This window comes from Jaculus jaculus, chromosome 8 (genome assembly GCF_020740685.1).
Source record: "Jaculus jaculus isolate mJacJac1 chromosome 8, mJacJac1.mat.Y.cur, whole genome shotgun sequence".
Lineage (NCBI taxonomy): Eukaryota > Metazoa > Chordata > Mammalia > Rodentia > Dipodidae > Jaculus > Jaculus jaculus.
Window position 1 is genome coordinate 56,316,713 of NC_059109.1, and position 17,910 is coordinate 56,334,622.

A 17,910-nucleotide genomic window follows, 5' to 3' on the forward strand; every position below is an offset into this window, starting at 1 on the left:
TTAATTTTTATTTATTTATTTATTTATTTATTTATTTATTTATTTATTTATGTGTGTGTGTGTGAGAGAGACAGAGAGAAAATGAGGCAGATGAAGGGAGAGAATGGGTATGCCAGCCTCCAGCTACGGCAAACTCTAATTGCATGTGCCACTTTGTGCATCTGGCTTTACATGGGTACTGGGGAAATTGAACCCCAGTCATTAGGCTTCCCAGGCAAGTGCCTTAACCACTAAGCCATCTCTACATCCCTGTTTTTTGTTTTTTGTTTTTTTTTGAGATAGGGTCCCACTCTAGCTCAGGCTGACCTGGAATTCACTCTGTAGTCTCAGGGTGGCCTTGAACTCATGATGATCCTTCTATCTCCGCCTCCGAAGTGCTGGGATTAAAGGCATGTGCCACCATGCCCGGCCCTGTTTCTTTTTGAGACTGAATCTCACTATATAGTCCAGGCTGTCCTCAAACTTGAAATTCTCAAACAGTTCAATATAGACTTAGAGTGAATGGCTAGCATCATTTATCTGTGTTTATGAATGTCCTATTTAGTTACAATTCATTAAAAAAGTATTGGTGAGATGTAAAGAAAAGATTGTGATATTTAGATAATATTTTTAAGCACATATACTATAATTAACATGTAATATTTAATCTTGAAAACAACCTTCTTAAGATAGGTACTATTATCTCTGTTTTATAAACCTGTGTTATTGGCATTTATTCCCAGTACATAAAAATTCTGGAAAATTCCCTTCAAACTTTTATATATATATACATATATATATTTTGCTGGGAATTTTGACAAGTACCTGTAATCCCAGTGCCTCCTTGGGCCTTACTGGCTAGCCAGTGTTGCTGAGTGGATGAGCTATAGGTGCAGCAAGAAATCTTGTCTCAAAAAATAATGTGGGGCTGGAGAGATGGCTTTAGTGGTTAAGGCACTTGCCGGCAAAGCCTAAGGACCGAGAATTCATGTAAGCCACACACACAAGGTGACACGTGCGCACAAGGTGGTGCATGAATCTGGAGTTCGCTTGCACTGGCTAGAGGCCCTGGTGCACCAATTCTCCCTCTCTCTCACTTGCTCTCTCCTGAAAAAAAAAAATGTGGAGAGCAACTAAGGAAGTTCCCCAATATCAAACTCTGCCCTCCCCCCCACATACACATACAAAATAAGCAAAAATGTAGATCTCCACCACTCACATGCTCATCTAAGCAACCTTAAATAAATTCATTGGTTTATGGAACCAAAGATAAGAAAGTAGGAGACAGGCTAATTGGAAAGAAGTTCAGTGGGAGTGGGATAAAAGGGTAATGGTTATGAATGTGATAAAAGTATATTATTCACATATATGTAATTATCAACAACTAAAAAGTTAATTAAAATTTAAAAGTAAACATGTAGATTTTGATTCAATAGTTTTGATATGGGGTGTGCAGCTCTCCCTTTCCAAAAAGTTTCAAGACACCTGTGGTACTTCTGGTGCAAGAACAACATTTTGACTAGAATGCATCTTTCCTAATATTTCTTTCTCTATGAACAGGGTCGACGGGCTGTTAAAGCAGGGGCTTATGCCGCTTGCCAGGAAGCAAAGGAAGATATAAAGGTAACTGTGCATTAAGGACAGAGAATTTTAGATGAAATGTAGATTGTTAAGAGCGCAAGTGGAGGCTGGGTATGGTGGTGCACACCTTTTATTCCAGCACTCAAGAGGCAGAGGTAGGAGGATCACTGTGAGTTTGAAGCCAGCTTGGGACTACAGAATGAGTTCCAGGTCAGCGTGGGCTATAGTGAGACCCTACATCGAAAAAAATTAAAAAAAACAAACAAACCAGGTATGGTGGATTATGCCTTTTTAAGGTTGTCCCCCCCCCCCCCTTCCAATGTAGGGTCTCACTGTGGCCCAGGTTGACCTGGAATTAACTATGTAGTCTTAGGGTGGCCTCAAACTCAGCGATCTTCTACCTCTGCCTCCAAGTGCTGGGATTAAATTCATGTGCTACCACACCTGGCAGTTAAAAAAAAAAATTAATATATATTAGAAGAGGTTATATATACTCTTTCATCTCCTCCCCCTTGCTCCTGCTTCCCTGGGGCCCTCCTCAGGGAGGTTAGGGTATTCACTGTGGGGTCATGACTGCTTCAGTCAGTCTCTGTGGAGTAGTGAGAGACTATACTTCAGAGTTTTCCTACTCACCCTATGGATCATATAATCTTTCTGCTGTCTCTTCTGCAATGTTCCCTGAGCCATGGCAGGCCTGTTGGCAGTCTGATTTAGTGTTGAGTTCTCTGTAGCCTCTGGATTTCTTCTTTGATGGGTTGTGATTGATCACTGTGTCTGTCATCATTGCCCTGGAGCTGGTTGTCAGGCTAGTAGTAAGAGCAGTATTCATGTCACTGCTTCCTCTGCAATTTTTCCTGGACCCCAGCAGATGTGGTGGAGGAGATACATCTTGTGGAGGCAGAGGTAGGAGGCAGAAGTAGGAGGATTGCTGTGAGTTAAGGGCCAGGCTTGGACTGTAGAGTGAGTTCCAGGACAGCCTGGGTTAGAGTGAGACCCTACCTTGGGGAAAAAAAAAATTAAGTGGAACAAGAAGTGTAATCATATTGTTGAAGTAGTTTGAGATCATAAGTAGAGAGATTGGGATATTCAGGGATGTGGAACTGTTATGTGGTTCCCTTTTATGAATAATAGGTTACTTAGTTAAAAGCAATAGTAACATACTTTTTTTTTAAATTGTTTATTTGTAGAGTCATTCCGAGAATGTCTCTCAGCACCCACTTCACGTTGAAGTGTTGTACTCTGAGGTTATGGCTCATCAGAAATTCGCTTTGCGTCTTGGCTCCTGGATGAACAAAATTATGAGTTATTCAAGTAAGCATGCAACTATTTATCTTGTTTCTGATAAACTATTGTGGTTTTAATAGCTTTTTAAAGTATCATAGAAATTTCTTTTATTTCTGGGTCAGGATTGCATTTCAAATAGATGATATCACAAGATATTCTTCTAAGTGTGTAATGGCAGATAATGTCCTATCTTTGAGTTGATACAGTTGTTATTGGCATCAAGCATAGCAGGATATTTTAATCTTTTTACAGGTTATTATAAGAAACATGCTTATTGGGCTGGAGAAATGGTTTAGCAGTTAAGGTACTTGCCTGTGAAGCCTAAGTCGGATCCAGGTTCAATTCCCTAGTACTCATGTAAGCCAGGTGCACAAGGTAGCACAAGTATTTGGTTTATTTGCTGTGGCTAGAGGCCCTGGCATGCCTATTCATTCTCTCTCTCTCTCTCTCTCTCAAATAAATAAATAAATAATATTTTAAAAAATAAACACACTTTTAGGAGAAATATATGAATAAAAATGATCTGACTTTTTTGTAGGTGACTTTAGGCAGATTTTCTGCCAAGCATGCCTTATAGAAGAACCTGGCTCTGAGAATCCTTGTCTCATAAGCAGACTTATGCTTTGGGATGCAAAGCTTTATAAAGGTAAGTAGATCTTTGCTTATGCTACTGACCAGAAATCAGAGGGAGATTCCAACTTTATAGTAGAGCTGAAATCTTTGTTGTATTAATCTAGCCATCAAATTTATGGTCTTGGACTGGAGAGATGGCTTAGCAGTTAAGGCGCATGCCTGTGAAGCCTAAAGACCCAGGTTCGATTCTCCAGGTCCTACATAAGCCAGATGCACATAGTGGCGCATGTGCCTGGAATTCATTTGCAGTGGCTAGAGGCCCTGGTACACCTATTCTCACTCTCTCAATTTCTGATTGAAAGAAATAAATTTAAAATTTATGGTCGTGATTGATATTTTATGTGAAGGTAAAGCTAACCAATTTTATTCCTCTGTTTTGGAAACCAGGGACACTGCTTTCTAACTGGAGTACCTTTGCATTTAGACAGGGCTAGCTGAGTGTTTATATAGATTCATGTAGCAATACATTTATTAAAACTATGCTTTCATTTCAAAAATCTAAATGAGGAATAGAAAGTAACAGATGATGGGCTGGGCGTGGTGGCACATGCCTTTAATCCCAGCACTCCAGAGGCAGAGGTAGGAAAAGAAAAAGTACAGAGTAAGCAATTCCATGAGAAACAGAGTGAAAAGAAATAAAAAGGTTTGGAGAAGATAAAATATGAGATGAAATTTTGGGAGAGGCATAGAAAATGAAAGAAATGACAACATTTGTGTGTGTGTATGTGTACTTTTTTGTTGTTGTTTTTTCAAGGTAGGGTCTTACTCTAGCCTAGGCTGACCTGGAATTCACTATGTAGTCTCAGGGTGACCTCGAACTCATGGCAATCCTCCTACCTCTGCCTCCCAAGTGCTGGAATTAAAGGTATACACCACCATGCCTGGCAGCATTTATATATATTTTTAATTCTAGTTATTAAGTATTACTGTAGGAAATGGTATACATAGTTGTCCTTGAAATCAATTGGCATGTTAATTTTTAGTTTAATACTTTTCAAGTGAGCTGTTTTGGCTGGCTAGCATGTTAATTTAAAAATATATATATTCTACTACTTCTAGTGGCTCAAATAATTTGTTTTTGCCTTGGTGATACTCTTACACCCTGCTCCCCAATGATCTATAGGTGCCCGTAAGATCCTTCACGAATTGATCTTCAGCAGTTTTTTTATGGAGATGGAATATAAAAAACTCTTTGCTATGGAATTTGTGAAGGTAATTGCTGTTTACAAATATCAATAAACAGAACATGGTTTTTATAAATGAAATAATGAAAACAAAGGGGTAATTGTGAAGCTAATAAAGTATGTAATTTTATGACTCTTTTTTATTAAAAATTCATTCCTGGGGCTGAGGAGATTCCTCACTGGTTAAAGGTACTTGCTTGCAAAGTCTGTTGGCCTGGGTTCAATTCCCTAGTACTTACACAAAGTCAAACATGCAAAATGGTGCCTGCATCTGGACTTTTATTTGCAGTGGCAAGAGGCCATTGTACATCCATTCTCCCTCTTTCTGTCTGTGTCTTTCTGCTCACAAATAAAATAATTTAAAAAATTATTACTGTATATTTGTTACATAAATAGTTTTAATAAGTGACATCTGAAAGTATGGAAATAGCAATTTTGAAAAAAGAGATAGGTAGAAGATGACTTGTTTGCCAAGGCAGTAATTAGGTGACCAGTAGTAAAACTGAACTGCAGACAGAACACAAAGATACAATTAGAGCTACTTTATGTTGCTGTACTGTTCTGGAGTATATGCTTCTTGTTATGTCTGTCTGTCTGTCTCCCAAATAAGATTGTAAGATTACACAGAATTGAGAATTTTTTAATTTTCTATTTTGCCTCAGACACAGATATATAATAAATATTGATTACTTCAGATTTTGATTTATGGAAAATTCTATAAGATGAGGCAGGGCAGAGATAGGACCCTAACTATGAAATAATTACCATTACAGGTGAATGACAATATGAAGTAAGATACCTGTATTCTGTACATTTTATAAGCAGATTGTCAAAACCAACTGTGTGTATTGTTATCCTTTGGAGGTTAACAGCTGAAGATGCAAGTGTTATTTTCTAAAACTTTAGAGATAATAATATTAAACATAGATAGGCCCAATATTTGTGATTTGAGATGAATTTTTTTTCTTTTACACAAAAGCTAATTTTATATAAATGAACATTATATGCGTGTGTGTGTGTGTATGTGTGTGTGTGTGTGTGTATACACACACTCACACATATGTATTGTATAGCATGGTTTTCCCTTGAAGTATATGAATTCTAGAGGACAAAATTAAAATTCTTTACCAAATGTGTGTTCACATATAATAGATGCTTGGTACATAGAAGAGATATTATTAATTTTGTTTTAATAAATCAGGGTTAATTTGCAGCTGGTATGCACCAACGTGGATGAAGTGATTTGCAGCTGGCATCCATTCTGTATAAAGATGGATTGAAAGTATTGGCTTTCTGGGTCATATCAGTTATTAGATACTTAAGATATTCTCTCCTGTTACAATAAAAACTACTAAAAATGTCCCAAGATCTTTTATTTTCTGTTTTGGAGAAAGGATAAATGATTTTTGCCATTTTTTTTTTTTTTTATCAATAGTCATTATAACTTTGCTATTTGGGTAAATTTGTAATTTTTTTTGTTTGTTTGCTGTTCTCTAAAAGATTTTATTTATTTATTTATTTTTTGTTATTTATTTATTTATTTATTTGAGAGTGATAGACAGAGAGAAAGAGGCAGATAGATAGAGAGAGAGAGAGAGAGAATGGGTGTGCCAAGGCCTCCAGCCACTGCAAATGAACTCCAGACGCGTGCACCCCCTTGTGCATCTGGCTAACGTGGGTCCTGGGGAATCGAGCCTCGAACCAGGGTCCTTAGGCTTCACAGGCAAGCGCTTAACCGCTAAGCCATCTCTCCAGCCCTCTAAAAGATATTTTTGTTGGCTGGTGAGATGGCTTAGCAGTTAAGGCCTTTGCCTGCAAAGCCAAAGGATCCCAGTTTGATTCTCCAAGACCCTTGTAAACCAGATGCACAAGAAGGCACATGTATCTGGAGTTCGTTTGCAGTGGCTGGAGGCCCTGGTATTCCCATTTTCTCCCCCCCTTTCCCTTTTTCTCTCTCTCAAATAAAAAATATATAAAAAAGATATTTTTATTGACCATGATATCTTGCCTAATAAGCAGAAATTATATTAATTTGTCATGTTATGAATAGAATCATACTTGTAGCAGTTTTTAAAATTGAGAGTCTTGAAGATTTTTAGTAGTTATTTTGAATTTTTAACTTTAGTAGTTATTTTATATCTTTCAGTATTACAAACAACTGCAGAAAGAATATATCAGCGATGATCATGATAGGAGTATCTCTATAACAGCATTATCAGTTCAGATGTTTACCGTTCCTACTCTGGTATGTATGAATTATCCTTTGCAGTCTTTATGAGTAAAACTTGTTTTGCTTTTCAAGATCTTTAATTATGATGAATGAAGCAATATCAGAATAGATGAGTTGAGTTAATCCAGTTTGGAGAATTTAATAATACTTAAGAGATATACATATATATATATAACTTTTTAGTGGGTACCCAAGGACAAAGTGACTGGATACTACCCTTCTACAAAAATTCTGATCTTTGGCTGTGCATGTAGGCGCACTTAATCTCAGCACTCGTGAGGCAGAGGTAGGAGAATTGCTGTGAGTTCAAGGCCATCCTGAGACTACAAAATGAATTCTAGGTCAGCCTGAGCTAGAGTGAGACCCTACCTCAAGAAAAAAAAATAAAAAAATAAAAAAAATAAATTCTGATCTCTTTAGATGACATCCAAAGTGGGTTTTCACTCTCGAGTCATTTAGGAGCATTTTGGTTTGTTTGTTTGTTTGTTTATGAGTGACAGAGAGAAAAGAGGCAGAGAAAGAGAGAGAGAGAGAGAGAGAGAGAGAGAGAGGGAGGGAGAGAGAATGGGTGCGCCAGGGCCACCAGCCACTGCAAACGAACTCCAGATGTGTGTGCCCCCTTTGCATCTGGCTAACGTGGGTTCTGGGGAGTCAAGCCTCGAACTGGGGTCCTTAGGTTTCACAGGCAAGCGCTTAACTGCTAAGCCATCTCTCCAGCCCAGCATTTCGTTTTTAATACTTAAACTTATTTTTTTCATTTTACTCTTCTGTGTTCTTTAATTATTGTTTGGGATAGACAGATGTATCGAGGTTAAAACTGAGGAGGAGGAAGGAAACTATCAAAGGCTTGCATGAGATTGGCTGCATGGGCCTGGGAGAAGGGGGAGTTCTGCTACCTTTATGTATTGTTGCTTTTCCTGTTTGTTCTGGAACATTTGATTAACTAGTCCCACCTTCTCTTTTCAAAGAGCTAGACAGATGAATGAGAAATGTGATAGGTATAGCAGAAATGCCAAAATAGATAGGAGCATCATAGAACTTGTGAAAGATTTTGTTCTGAATTGCTCATGGTGGATTATCATTAGTTATAGATGCTTATCTTGATATCTTGCATATTGGGCTTGGACTATTCAGTCAGGTGTTTTCTAGTTACTGAGAAGAGTCATACTTTTAAGAGTCTTTTTTTTTAAATTTTTATTTATTTATTTGAGAGAGAGATGGAGGGAGAGAATGGGCATGCCAAGGCCCCCAGCAGTTGCAAACAAACTTCAGATGCATGTGCCATCTTGTGCATCTGGCTTACATGGGTTCTGGGGAATTGAACTGGGGTCCTTTGGCTTTTCAGGCAAGTGTCTTAATCACTAGGCAATCTCTCCAGCCCCCGAGTCATACTTTTAAAACCAACTCCTTGGGCTGGGAGTATTGCTATGTGATGTAGCACTTGCCTAGCATAAGATATATATATATATATATATATAAGATCCTGGATTCATTCCCCAGCACTCAAAGAAAAAATTTTAGAAATTAATTATTAATAATAATAATTAATAATAATTAATTTAGAAGTTAATTCTCTCTAGTCTTGAAAATCTAGGGCTTGTTTTTAATAAGAAACATTTAATACATATTACTTTTGAGAGTGATGGCTAATGTCTGTAGTCCTGGTACTCAGGAGATTGAGGCAGGATTGTGAGTTTGAGACCAGTCTGGGCTACATAGTGATACCCTTTTTCAAAAACAAATATAGGGGGTGGGGAGGGAGGGAATTACCATGGGATATATTTTATAATCTTGGAAAATGTTAATAAAAATTAAAAAAATAAAAAAAAAACAAAAAACAAATATAGACCAAGCAATTGAAGTAATAAATTAACTGTATACTATGATGAATCAATGCTAAAGACAATATTCTTGAAATATTCTACAGGCTCGACATCTTATTGAAGAGCAGAATGTTATTTCTGTCATTACTGAGACTCTGCTAGAAGTTTTACCTGAATACTTGGACAGGAACAATAAATTCAACTTCCAAGGTTATAGCCAGGACAAACTGGGAAGAGTATATGCAGTAATATGTGACCTAAAGTAAGTTGTTCAAGTTAAATGGTGAGGGCACCTGTTAAAGACAGTGTGCTTATTTGTTCTGTCTCAAAACTTTTGGTCCTTTTGGCTATCTAGGGTTTTCTTTCCAGTGATGGCAAGTCTAAATAACTATGGTGGCCTCATGTTAGTACACTGGGCCCTACGTAGCCATAAGTTCCACATCCATGAGTTTAGTCAGTTGAACAACCTAAAAATATTATTAAAAACATGGTTGAGAGCTGGAGAGATGGCTTAGCGGTTAAGCGCTCACCTGTGAAGCCTATGGACCCCGGTTCGAGGCTCGGTTCCCCACGTCCCACGTTAGCCAGATGCACAAGGGGGCGCACGCATCTGGAGTTCGTTTGCAGAGGCTGGAAGCCCTGGCGCGCCCATTCTCTCTCTCCCCCTCTATCTGTCTTTCTCTCTGTGTCTGTCGCTCTCAAATAAAAAAAAAAATTAAAAAATAATAATAATAAAAATGGTTGAGTCTGTACTGAATATGTACAGACTTTGATTTCCAAATATTATATTATTATAACAACCACTATTTATAGAGTGTTTACATTTTATTAGATAGTAAATCATGTAGGATATATGTAAGTTATGTGTAAATACTTTAGTATTTTGCATATATCTTGAGGGAAGGGTCCTGAAACCAACCCCCCACTAATACCAATGGACATCTATAAGTCTATAAGTGTCTTCAGTGAAATCTTACTGAGTTTAAAGTTAGTAAAGAAGATATTGTGGAGAAACTTGTCCCATGTGCTTAACATTACCAAATGAATCTCTCTTGTAATACCACATATTTCATTTACTTCCACTTATGTACGTTGTGGTTTTGCTCTTGTATAGTCTCTTCTGTTGATTTAAATTAATTTTTATTTCCGATTTTATATAAATATTGAGCTACTGATGTGTATTACAGTTTCTTTAATTAGGTTTTTCTCTCTGAAGCGGATGAGTTTCTTTTTTTTGTTGTTGTTTTTTTTTTTCAAGATAGGGTCTCACTCTAGTCCAGGCTGCCTCCCGAGTGTTGGGATTAAAGGTGTGCACCATCACGCCCGCGCCTGGCGAGAGCTTCCTTTTAAACTAAAGTTTGAATTACATAGTAGAACACTTTGGATCATTGAAATAAATTTCCATGTATTTAGAAATAGGTAGTGAATATCCTAAGAATTATGATAGATCAACTATTTAATTACCCTATTTGGGGAGCACAGCCCTGATTTAAAGAAAACTAACTGGAACTTTCAGTCTCAGGCATAACTTTTTTTTAGGCATAAATTTACTCCCATGGGCCTCAAATCCATGCTGAGAGTAGTTGGTTATTCCCATAACAGACATGCCACTGTTGCACTACTGGGTACATCTTTCCTAGCTGGCCAGTTGTATAGCTTGCTGGATAAGACCACTTAAGGCCTTTCACCCCCAACAGGCTTCATAGCACTCTTTAGTACTATGACCACTAGTCAGCAGGGAGGAGGCTTCTAGCTCAATTCTAGCTTTATCTCAGTGTTCTGCATCTAAAACATGTGGTGTCTTCAGCAATAGGGTCTTAACATCTAGATCTGGTGGGAATCCAAGAATGTTGGCAGTAGCCAGTACTGTTTGGTGGGCATTGAGGTCATTCCTGACCAATAGCTCATGTGGAGGTGTAACACTGCTGGCCCTGAAATTTTTCTGGGTATAGCATTGTCCACCTCTACAGGTTACTTCTACTGAAATGCCTTTTTTTAAAAGCTTACACATTACTTTAATTAGCTGACAAAGAAATTATGGCTTATTTATCACATCTTTAGGGTCTTTTTTTTTTTTCCTTTGGGGCATTGTCTCACTCTAGCCCAGGCTGACCTGGAACTCATTCTGTAGAGCATGCTGGTTTCAAACTCACAATCCTCTTGCCTCAGCTTTATAAGTGCTTATAAGAATATACTACCACACCTGGACATCTTAAGTTTTGCTTAAACCTCCTCCCATATTGTCCTCTCCTCCATTCTTCCCTGATCATTCCACCACCAGTATTCACCCTCTACCTGCATCTTTTCATTTTCATTTTATTTTATTTTTTTAAAAAATATTTATTTGAGAGCGACAGACAGAGAGAGAAAGGGGCAGATAGATGGATAGAGAATGGGCACGCCAGGTCCTCTAGCCACTGCAAGGGACCTCCAGATGTGTGCGCCTCTTGCATCTGGATAATGTGGATCCTGGGGAATCGAGCCTCGAACCGGGGTCCTTAGGCTTGACAGGCAAGCACTTAACTGCTAAGCCGTCTCTCCGGCCCAGTAGTTTTATTTATTTATTTTTGGTTTTTCCACGGTAGAGTCTCACTTTAGCCCTGGCTGACCTGGATTTCACTGTATAGTCTCAGGGAGGCCTTGAACACACAGTGATCCTCCTACCTCTGCCTCCCAAGTGCTGGGATTAAAGGCGTGCACCACCACGCCCGGCTTGTTTTTGATATTTTTAAGGTAGAGTCTCACTCTAGTCCAGGTTGACCTGGAACTCACTTTATAGTTCCAGGCTGCACTTAAACTCACAGCGATCCTTCTACCCCTGCTTCCGAGTGCTGGAATTAAAGGTATATGCCACCACATCCGACAAATAGTATTTTTGTAAAACGTGTTTTTAAAAATTTATTTGAGAGAGGAGAGGCAGACACAGAGAGAGTGAATAGGGACCTTTTGCTATTGCATACGAACTCCAAATGCATGTGCCACTTTGTGTATCTGGCTTTATATGGGTATTGGGAATTGAACCTGGGACATCAGGTTTGCGAGCAAGCACCTTAACTGCTGAGACATCTCTCCAGCTCCCATTAATAGTCTTCTAACTCAGGCTTTTTTTTTTTGGCTTTGTTTTTGTTTTGGCTTTTCGAGGTAGAGCTCACTCTAGCCCAGGCTGACCTGGAATTTACTCTGTAGTCTCAGGGTGGCCTTGAATGCATGGCGATCCTCCTACCTCTGCCTCCCAAGTGCTGGGATTAAAGGTGTGCACCACCATGCCATAACTCAGTTTTATTAGGGGAAACTAACATATTTTGAGCACTGCTGGACAGAGAAGTATAATTCATTCCCCGGGAACCTATGAGATTCATTAGTAGCTCTATTATGCTAAAGAGCTTTGCTTATTTTACCTCATTTTAATCTTGCAACATAATTGCACCAGGATAGCTCAGTTAGTAGAACAAAAGACTCCTAATCTTGCATCATTTTTATAAAGTAGGTGATGTAATCTTGATTTGTAGGTTATAATTATTTGCCCATGTCATAAAGCTTATGACAGAACTGATAATTTTGCCTAATTATTATTTATCTATAAAGCTCTTGTTTCTTTTGCTACATCATGACCTCACAGAATACATTAAAAAAAAAAAAAAAAAAAAAAGAACTGGCTCTGAAACCTGGCCTGAAACACTAAAGAGAAGTGCTCTTAGTTTAGCAAATAGTTATTCAATCCTATTTTCTGCCTTGTATTTTAGAAAGTTTGCAGCCATGTCTTATTCTCCCTCTCTATATATTTATTTACTATACTTTATTGAAATCTACTTTTAAATCATTAATAGTCACAAATAATTAAAGTACTTTAATTGTACCCAGAATAAAATGAAAATTCTTCTAGAATTTGTAGTTAATTTCCCGTTTGCTTTACTTATCTGACCAGCACAAAATAAAATCTTTGGTACTAGTGGCATACTCTTTTCAGCCTGCCTGAAGAAATTTTTGCTCTCATTCTAAGGGTACACTTTTTCAAGTGTTGAAATGTTTTCCACTTTATATTGAATTCTTGGCTTTTTGGTAAGTTTCCTTGTTCAATGCTGTCAGTTTTGTCACTCAGTCTGTGGAAGCTATCTGTGATGGAGAACTTGATTATCAGTTGTGAGTGTGAAAGGAAACATAAAAAAGAGATTCAATTGAAACTTGATTTTTAAAAAATTTTTTTGTTTTATTTTTATTTATTTATTTGAGAGCGACAGAGAGAGAAAGAGGCAAATAGAGAAAGAGAATGTGTGCACCAGGGCCTCCAGCCACTGTGAACAAACTCCAGACGCTTGTGCCCCCTTGTGCATCTGGCTAATGTGGGTCCTGGGGAATCGAGCCTTGAACCAGAGTCCTCAGGCTTCACAGGCAAGCGCTTAACCGCTAAGCCATCCCTCCAGCCCATGAAACTTGATTTTTAAAAGTTTTGTTTATTTATTTGAGGGGGGGGGGCAGAGAGTGATGAGAGAATGGGCATTAGGGCCTCTAGCCACTGCAAATGAACTCCAGATACATGTACCATGTTGTGCATCTGGCTTATGTGGATACTGGGGAATTGAACCTGGGTCCTTAGGCTTTGTAGGCAAGCACCTTCACTGCTAAGCCACCTCTCCAGCCTCTGAACCTTGATTTTTTGTTTAGTTTTGTTTTTTTGAGGTAGGGGCTCACTCTAGTCGAGGCTGACCTGGAATTCACTGTGTAGTCTCAGGGTGGCCTTGAATTCATGGCAATATTCTTACCTCTGCCTCCCTAGTACTGGGATTAAAGGCATGTGCCACCACACCTGGCTTGAACCTTGATTTTTATTTTTATTTATTTTTGTTTTTTTCAAGGTAGGGTCTCACTCTAGCCCAGGCTGACCTGGAATTCACTATGTAGTCTCAGGGTGACCTCAAACTCATAGCGATAATCCTACCTCTGCCTCCCAAGTGCTGGGATTAAAGGCGTGTGCCACCCCACCTGGCTAGATGGTTACTTTTTTTGTTTTTTCCAGGTAGTGTCTCACTCTAGCTCAGGCTGACCTAGATTTCACTCTGTAGTCTCAGGGTGGCCTCAAACTCATGGCAATCTTCCTGTCTTTACCTCCCAACTGCTAGGATAAAAGGCATGTGCCAGCACACCTGGTCTAATGATTGCATTTTGAATGTATAGTTATAATATTGATGGTTATTTAAAGAATAGGAGAAATGTAACCACAATCCCCACTATTTTTGTAATTCAGAAAAGTTTTCTTTGCTTCCTTTTCTTTGATGTTCTAATTACTTCCTTTTTAAATTTATTTTTTATTTCAGAGAAAGACAGACAGAGACAGACAGACAGGCGCATCAGGGCCTCATCCCCTGCAATCGAACTCCAGACACTTGCACCACCTAGTGGGCATGTGAGATCTTCCGCTTGCCTCACCTTTGTGCGTCTGGCTAACGTGGGATCTTGAGAGTCGAACATGGGTCCTTAGGCTTCACAGGCAAGGGCCTTAACCACTAAGCCATCTCTTCAGTCCATTCTAATTACTTCTTCTGTACATGCTTTTGATTGGTCAGATTTGGATTGCAGATTCTACTGTACATGTGTTTTCCCTGTTACTCTTTGAACTTCAAGGACAAGATATATCTTATGTTTATTTTCTTAGCATATGATTTATAATATTACAAGAATGTATTTGACTCATTAAAAGCAAAATATTATTAATGATTCTGAGAATCATTTCATAATAAACACTGTTCTTGATATGAAAAAAAATTTTTTTTTTTTGAGGTAGGTTGTTCCTCTAGCTCAGGCTGACCTGGAATTCACTATTCATGGTGTAGTTTCAGGGTGTCCTCAGGCTCAGTGCTTCTGCTATTTTTGCCTCTCACATGCTGGGATTAAAGGCATGCACCACCATGCCTGGCTGTTCCAATCATTATCGTTTTAGCCAAAAGAAGTACTGATTTGATAAATTGTAGGCTAAAATAAGTCTGTTAGTCTCTTCAGACTAGTACAGCTTTATATGCAAACCATGATGACATTGGTACTTACCCTTCTTGTAAATTCTGAGTTCTGCAAACTGTATTAGGATAATTGTTCCCAATATGCCTGGCCCAAAAGCATTTCATTTGGCTTTTTGGGTGAGGACTGTGAAGAGTATGAGGAGGCCTTTATGGTCTTTTTTTAAAATAATATTTTTATTTATTTATTTGATAGAAAGAGGAGGAGAAAGAGAGAGAGAGAGAGAAAGGGCACACCAGAGCCTCCAGCCACTGCAATGAACTTCAGATGCATGTGCCACCTTGTACATCTGGCTAATGTGGGTCCTGGGGAGTCAGATCTGGGTCCTTTGGCTTTGTAGGCAAGCGCCTTAACCACTGTGCCATCTCTCCAGCCCCTGTATTGTCTTTATACAGAGCTGGCTATGACAAGCCAGCTTGACCTAAGGCTTATTTAATTAGTCAGTTTATTTAAACTAACCTGTGAGGCAGAATTTGTGGAGAAGTAGTGGCCTCTTATAGAGCATCCCCACATTTTGTTAATTTTATATCAAATAAAGAAAAATCAATAGCCTTTTTTTTGTGGGGGGGGCGGGTTCAAGGTAGTAGAGTTTCACTCTAGCCCAGACTGCCCTGGAATTCACTATGTAGCCTCAGGGTGTCCTTGAACTCACAGCAATCTTCCTACCTCTGCCTCCTGAATACTGGGATTAAAGGCATGCGCCACCATGCCCAGTTCTAAAATCAATATCTCTTAAGTCTGCCCAGAGTTTTTAATTATTGTAAGAAGTTAGAATTCCTAATTTGGCAAGTCAATATTGCCTATAACCCTGTGAATCTTTAAATTGTCTCAGAATAGAGATGTGAAATATTTCTTTTTTGAAATGATAGGTATATCCTGATTAGCAAGCCTACAATATGGACAGAAAGACTAAGAATGCAGTTCCTTGAAGGCTTTCAATCTTTTCTGAAGATTCTTACCTGCATGCAGGTAGGATAATTCTTTGGTATACCAGAAAAATAAGTTTATTTAAAAAAACAGTCTTTTTAAAAACACAAACTGTTTTTACGTGAGAAAATTTATCTAGCAAAGCAGATGCAATAAATAAGATGTAAGCACTGACTTACTGAGCCTGCTTCATAGATTTTGTTTGTACCTTCATTTACTACTGCTACTCCTGTCAGTATTCAGTGCTCACTATGTGGTAAATGTATGATAAGACTACATTCCTATTCTTTTTGAGTATTATAGGCTTATCTTATCTTAGCAGGTAGTCAGATGTTCTGTTCCTGAATTATACCCCTGAAAGCTTGCATTTTAACATGTGTATTCTGACCTGGTTTATTAACCATGGTAAGATACTATGCATGCTCGGATATGAGTCCTGATGGCTATGTACTTGCCGTACAGGAACATTGAAAGAAGGAGCTAGGTTAACCACTTCTTCTCTTACAGGGAATGGAAGAAATCAGAAGACAGGTTGGACAACACATTGAAGTTGATCCTGACTGGGAGGCTGCCATTGCCATCCAGATGCAACTGAAGAATATTTTACTAATGTTCCAAGAGTGGTGTGCTTGTGATGTGAGTTAAAGATCTGGTAGTAGGATCCATGCTTTTTTTGTTTTCCCCTTTTTCCCCCCCTTTTCCCCCCCTTTTTGTTGTTGTTTTGTGTTTGTTTTGTTTTTCGAGGTAGGGTCTCACTCTAGACCAGGCTGACCTGGAATTCACTCTGTGTTCTCAGGGTGGCCTCGAACTCACTGTGATCCTACTACATCTGCCTCCCGAGTGCTGGGATTAAAGGTGTATGCCACCACACCTGGCTCTGATTTTATTTTATTTATGTATTTATTTGAGTAAGAATGAGAAAGAGGCAGAAAGAGAGAGAGAGGGAGAAAGAGAATGGGGCACCAGGGCCTTCAGCCCCTGCAAACAAACTCTAGATACATGTGCTCTCTAGTGCATCTGGCTTTTACATGGGTACTGGGTAGTCAAACCTGTGTCCTTTGGCTTTGCAGGCAAATGCCTTAGCCACTAAGCCATCTCTCCACCCCCTGCCCTTTTTTTGGAGGTAGGGTTTTACTCTAGCCCAGGCTGACCTGGAATTAACTATGTAGTCGCAGGGTAGCCTTGAACTCATAGCGATCCTCCCAACTCTGCCTCTCGAGTACTGAGATTAAAGGCGTGTGCCTCAGTGCCCAGCTTTTTCCTTTTTTGTTTTTTTTGTAAAGGTGTATTTCAATAGAGTTTTACTTTGATTATAAGTGTTTATATCTTTTATTTACCTCTGATTTGTTTATCCTTGGGAAGTAGTCCTAGTAATACTTAGAACAATTCAGTACTCTTATTTAATAAATATTTGTTGAGTAATGAGTAATTAAGTTGCTAACTTGTCAACATATTTGTTTTTGTTTTCTCTTTAGGAAGACCTCTTACTAGTGGCATATAAAGAATGTCACAAAGCTGTGATGAAGTGTAGCACAGGTTTCATATCTAGTAGAAAGACCATAGTACAATTATGCGGTCATACTTTGGAAACAAAATCCTATCGTGTATCTGAGGATCTTGTAAGCATACATTTGCCACTCTCTAGGACTCTTGCTGGTAAGTATTTTTTGCTTTTTGAATATTTCTGGTAGTTTTATTTTCTAGACATTCAGAGTAGAAGAATAATTTCTGAGAGAGAGAAAATGGACATGCTAGGGCCTCTAGCCACTGCAAACGAACTCCAGACCCATGTGCTTACCTTGTGCATCTAGCTTATATGGGTTATGGGGAATGCTTCATAGGCAAGTGCCTTAGCCACTAAACCATCTCCCCATCCATAATTTCTATTTTTGTTCTGTGCTCTATATTTACATATTTGCTCAGATTATATACTAGTTAGGGATGGTCATTATTTCTATGTTTTTAGGAGCTAATGTCCAAACATTTATCCAAGGATACTTAGTTGCCTTGGCTCTTTATTACTTGGGTCACTTAATGCATCATTTTAGTATGCACTTAAGATCAATGTGCTTTATTATTATTAAATTTAAATGTTTAAAAAATTATTTATTTGGGAGAGAGAAAGGCAGGTAGAATGAGAGAGAATGGGTGTGCCAGGGCCTCCAGCTGTTGCAAATGAACCCCAGATGTATGTGCCACCTTGTGCATTTGGCTTATGTGGGTCCTGGGGAATTGAACCTGGGTCCTTTGGCTTTACAGG

The 17,910-nt window shown here is 38.6% G+C and overlaps 1 protein-coding gene across 2 annotated transcripts in view; it reads left to right on the forward strand.

The window, feature by feature from the left end:
- The window catches only part of Ubr1 (ubiquitin protein ligase E3 component n-recognin 1), a 199,927-nt gene that overhangs the window by 71,170 nt on the left and 110,847 nt on the right, over nucleotides 1-17,910 (forward strand). For both annotated transcript variants that reach the window (XM_004660885.2, XM_045156215.1), the window contains exons 7-15: nucleotides 1,540-1,602; nucleotides 2,748-2,871; nucleotides 3,383-3,490; nucleotides 4,601-4,689; nucleotides 6,808-6,906; nucleotides 8,819-8,976; nucleotides 15,593-15,692; nucleotides 16,158-16,286; nucleotides 17,126-17,306. In XM_004660885.2, the coding sequence (XP_004660942.1) occupies nucleotides 1,540-1,602; nucleotides 2,748-2,871; nucleotides 3,383-3,490; nucleotides 4,601-4,689; nucleotides 6,808-6,906; nucleotides 8,819-8,976; nucleotides 15,593-15,692; nucleotides 16,158-16,286; nucleotides 17,126-17,306 (1,051 nt within the window). The remainder of the gene's footprint in view (nucleotides 1-1,539; nucleotides 1,603-2,747; nucleotides 2,872-3,382; nucleotides 3,491-4,600; nucleotides 4,690-6,807; nucleotides 6,907-8,818; nucleotides 8,977-15,592; nucleotides 15,693-16,157; nucleotides 16,287-17,125; nucleotides 17,307-17,910) is intronic.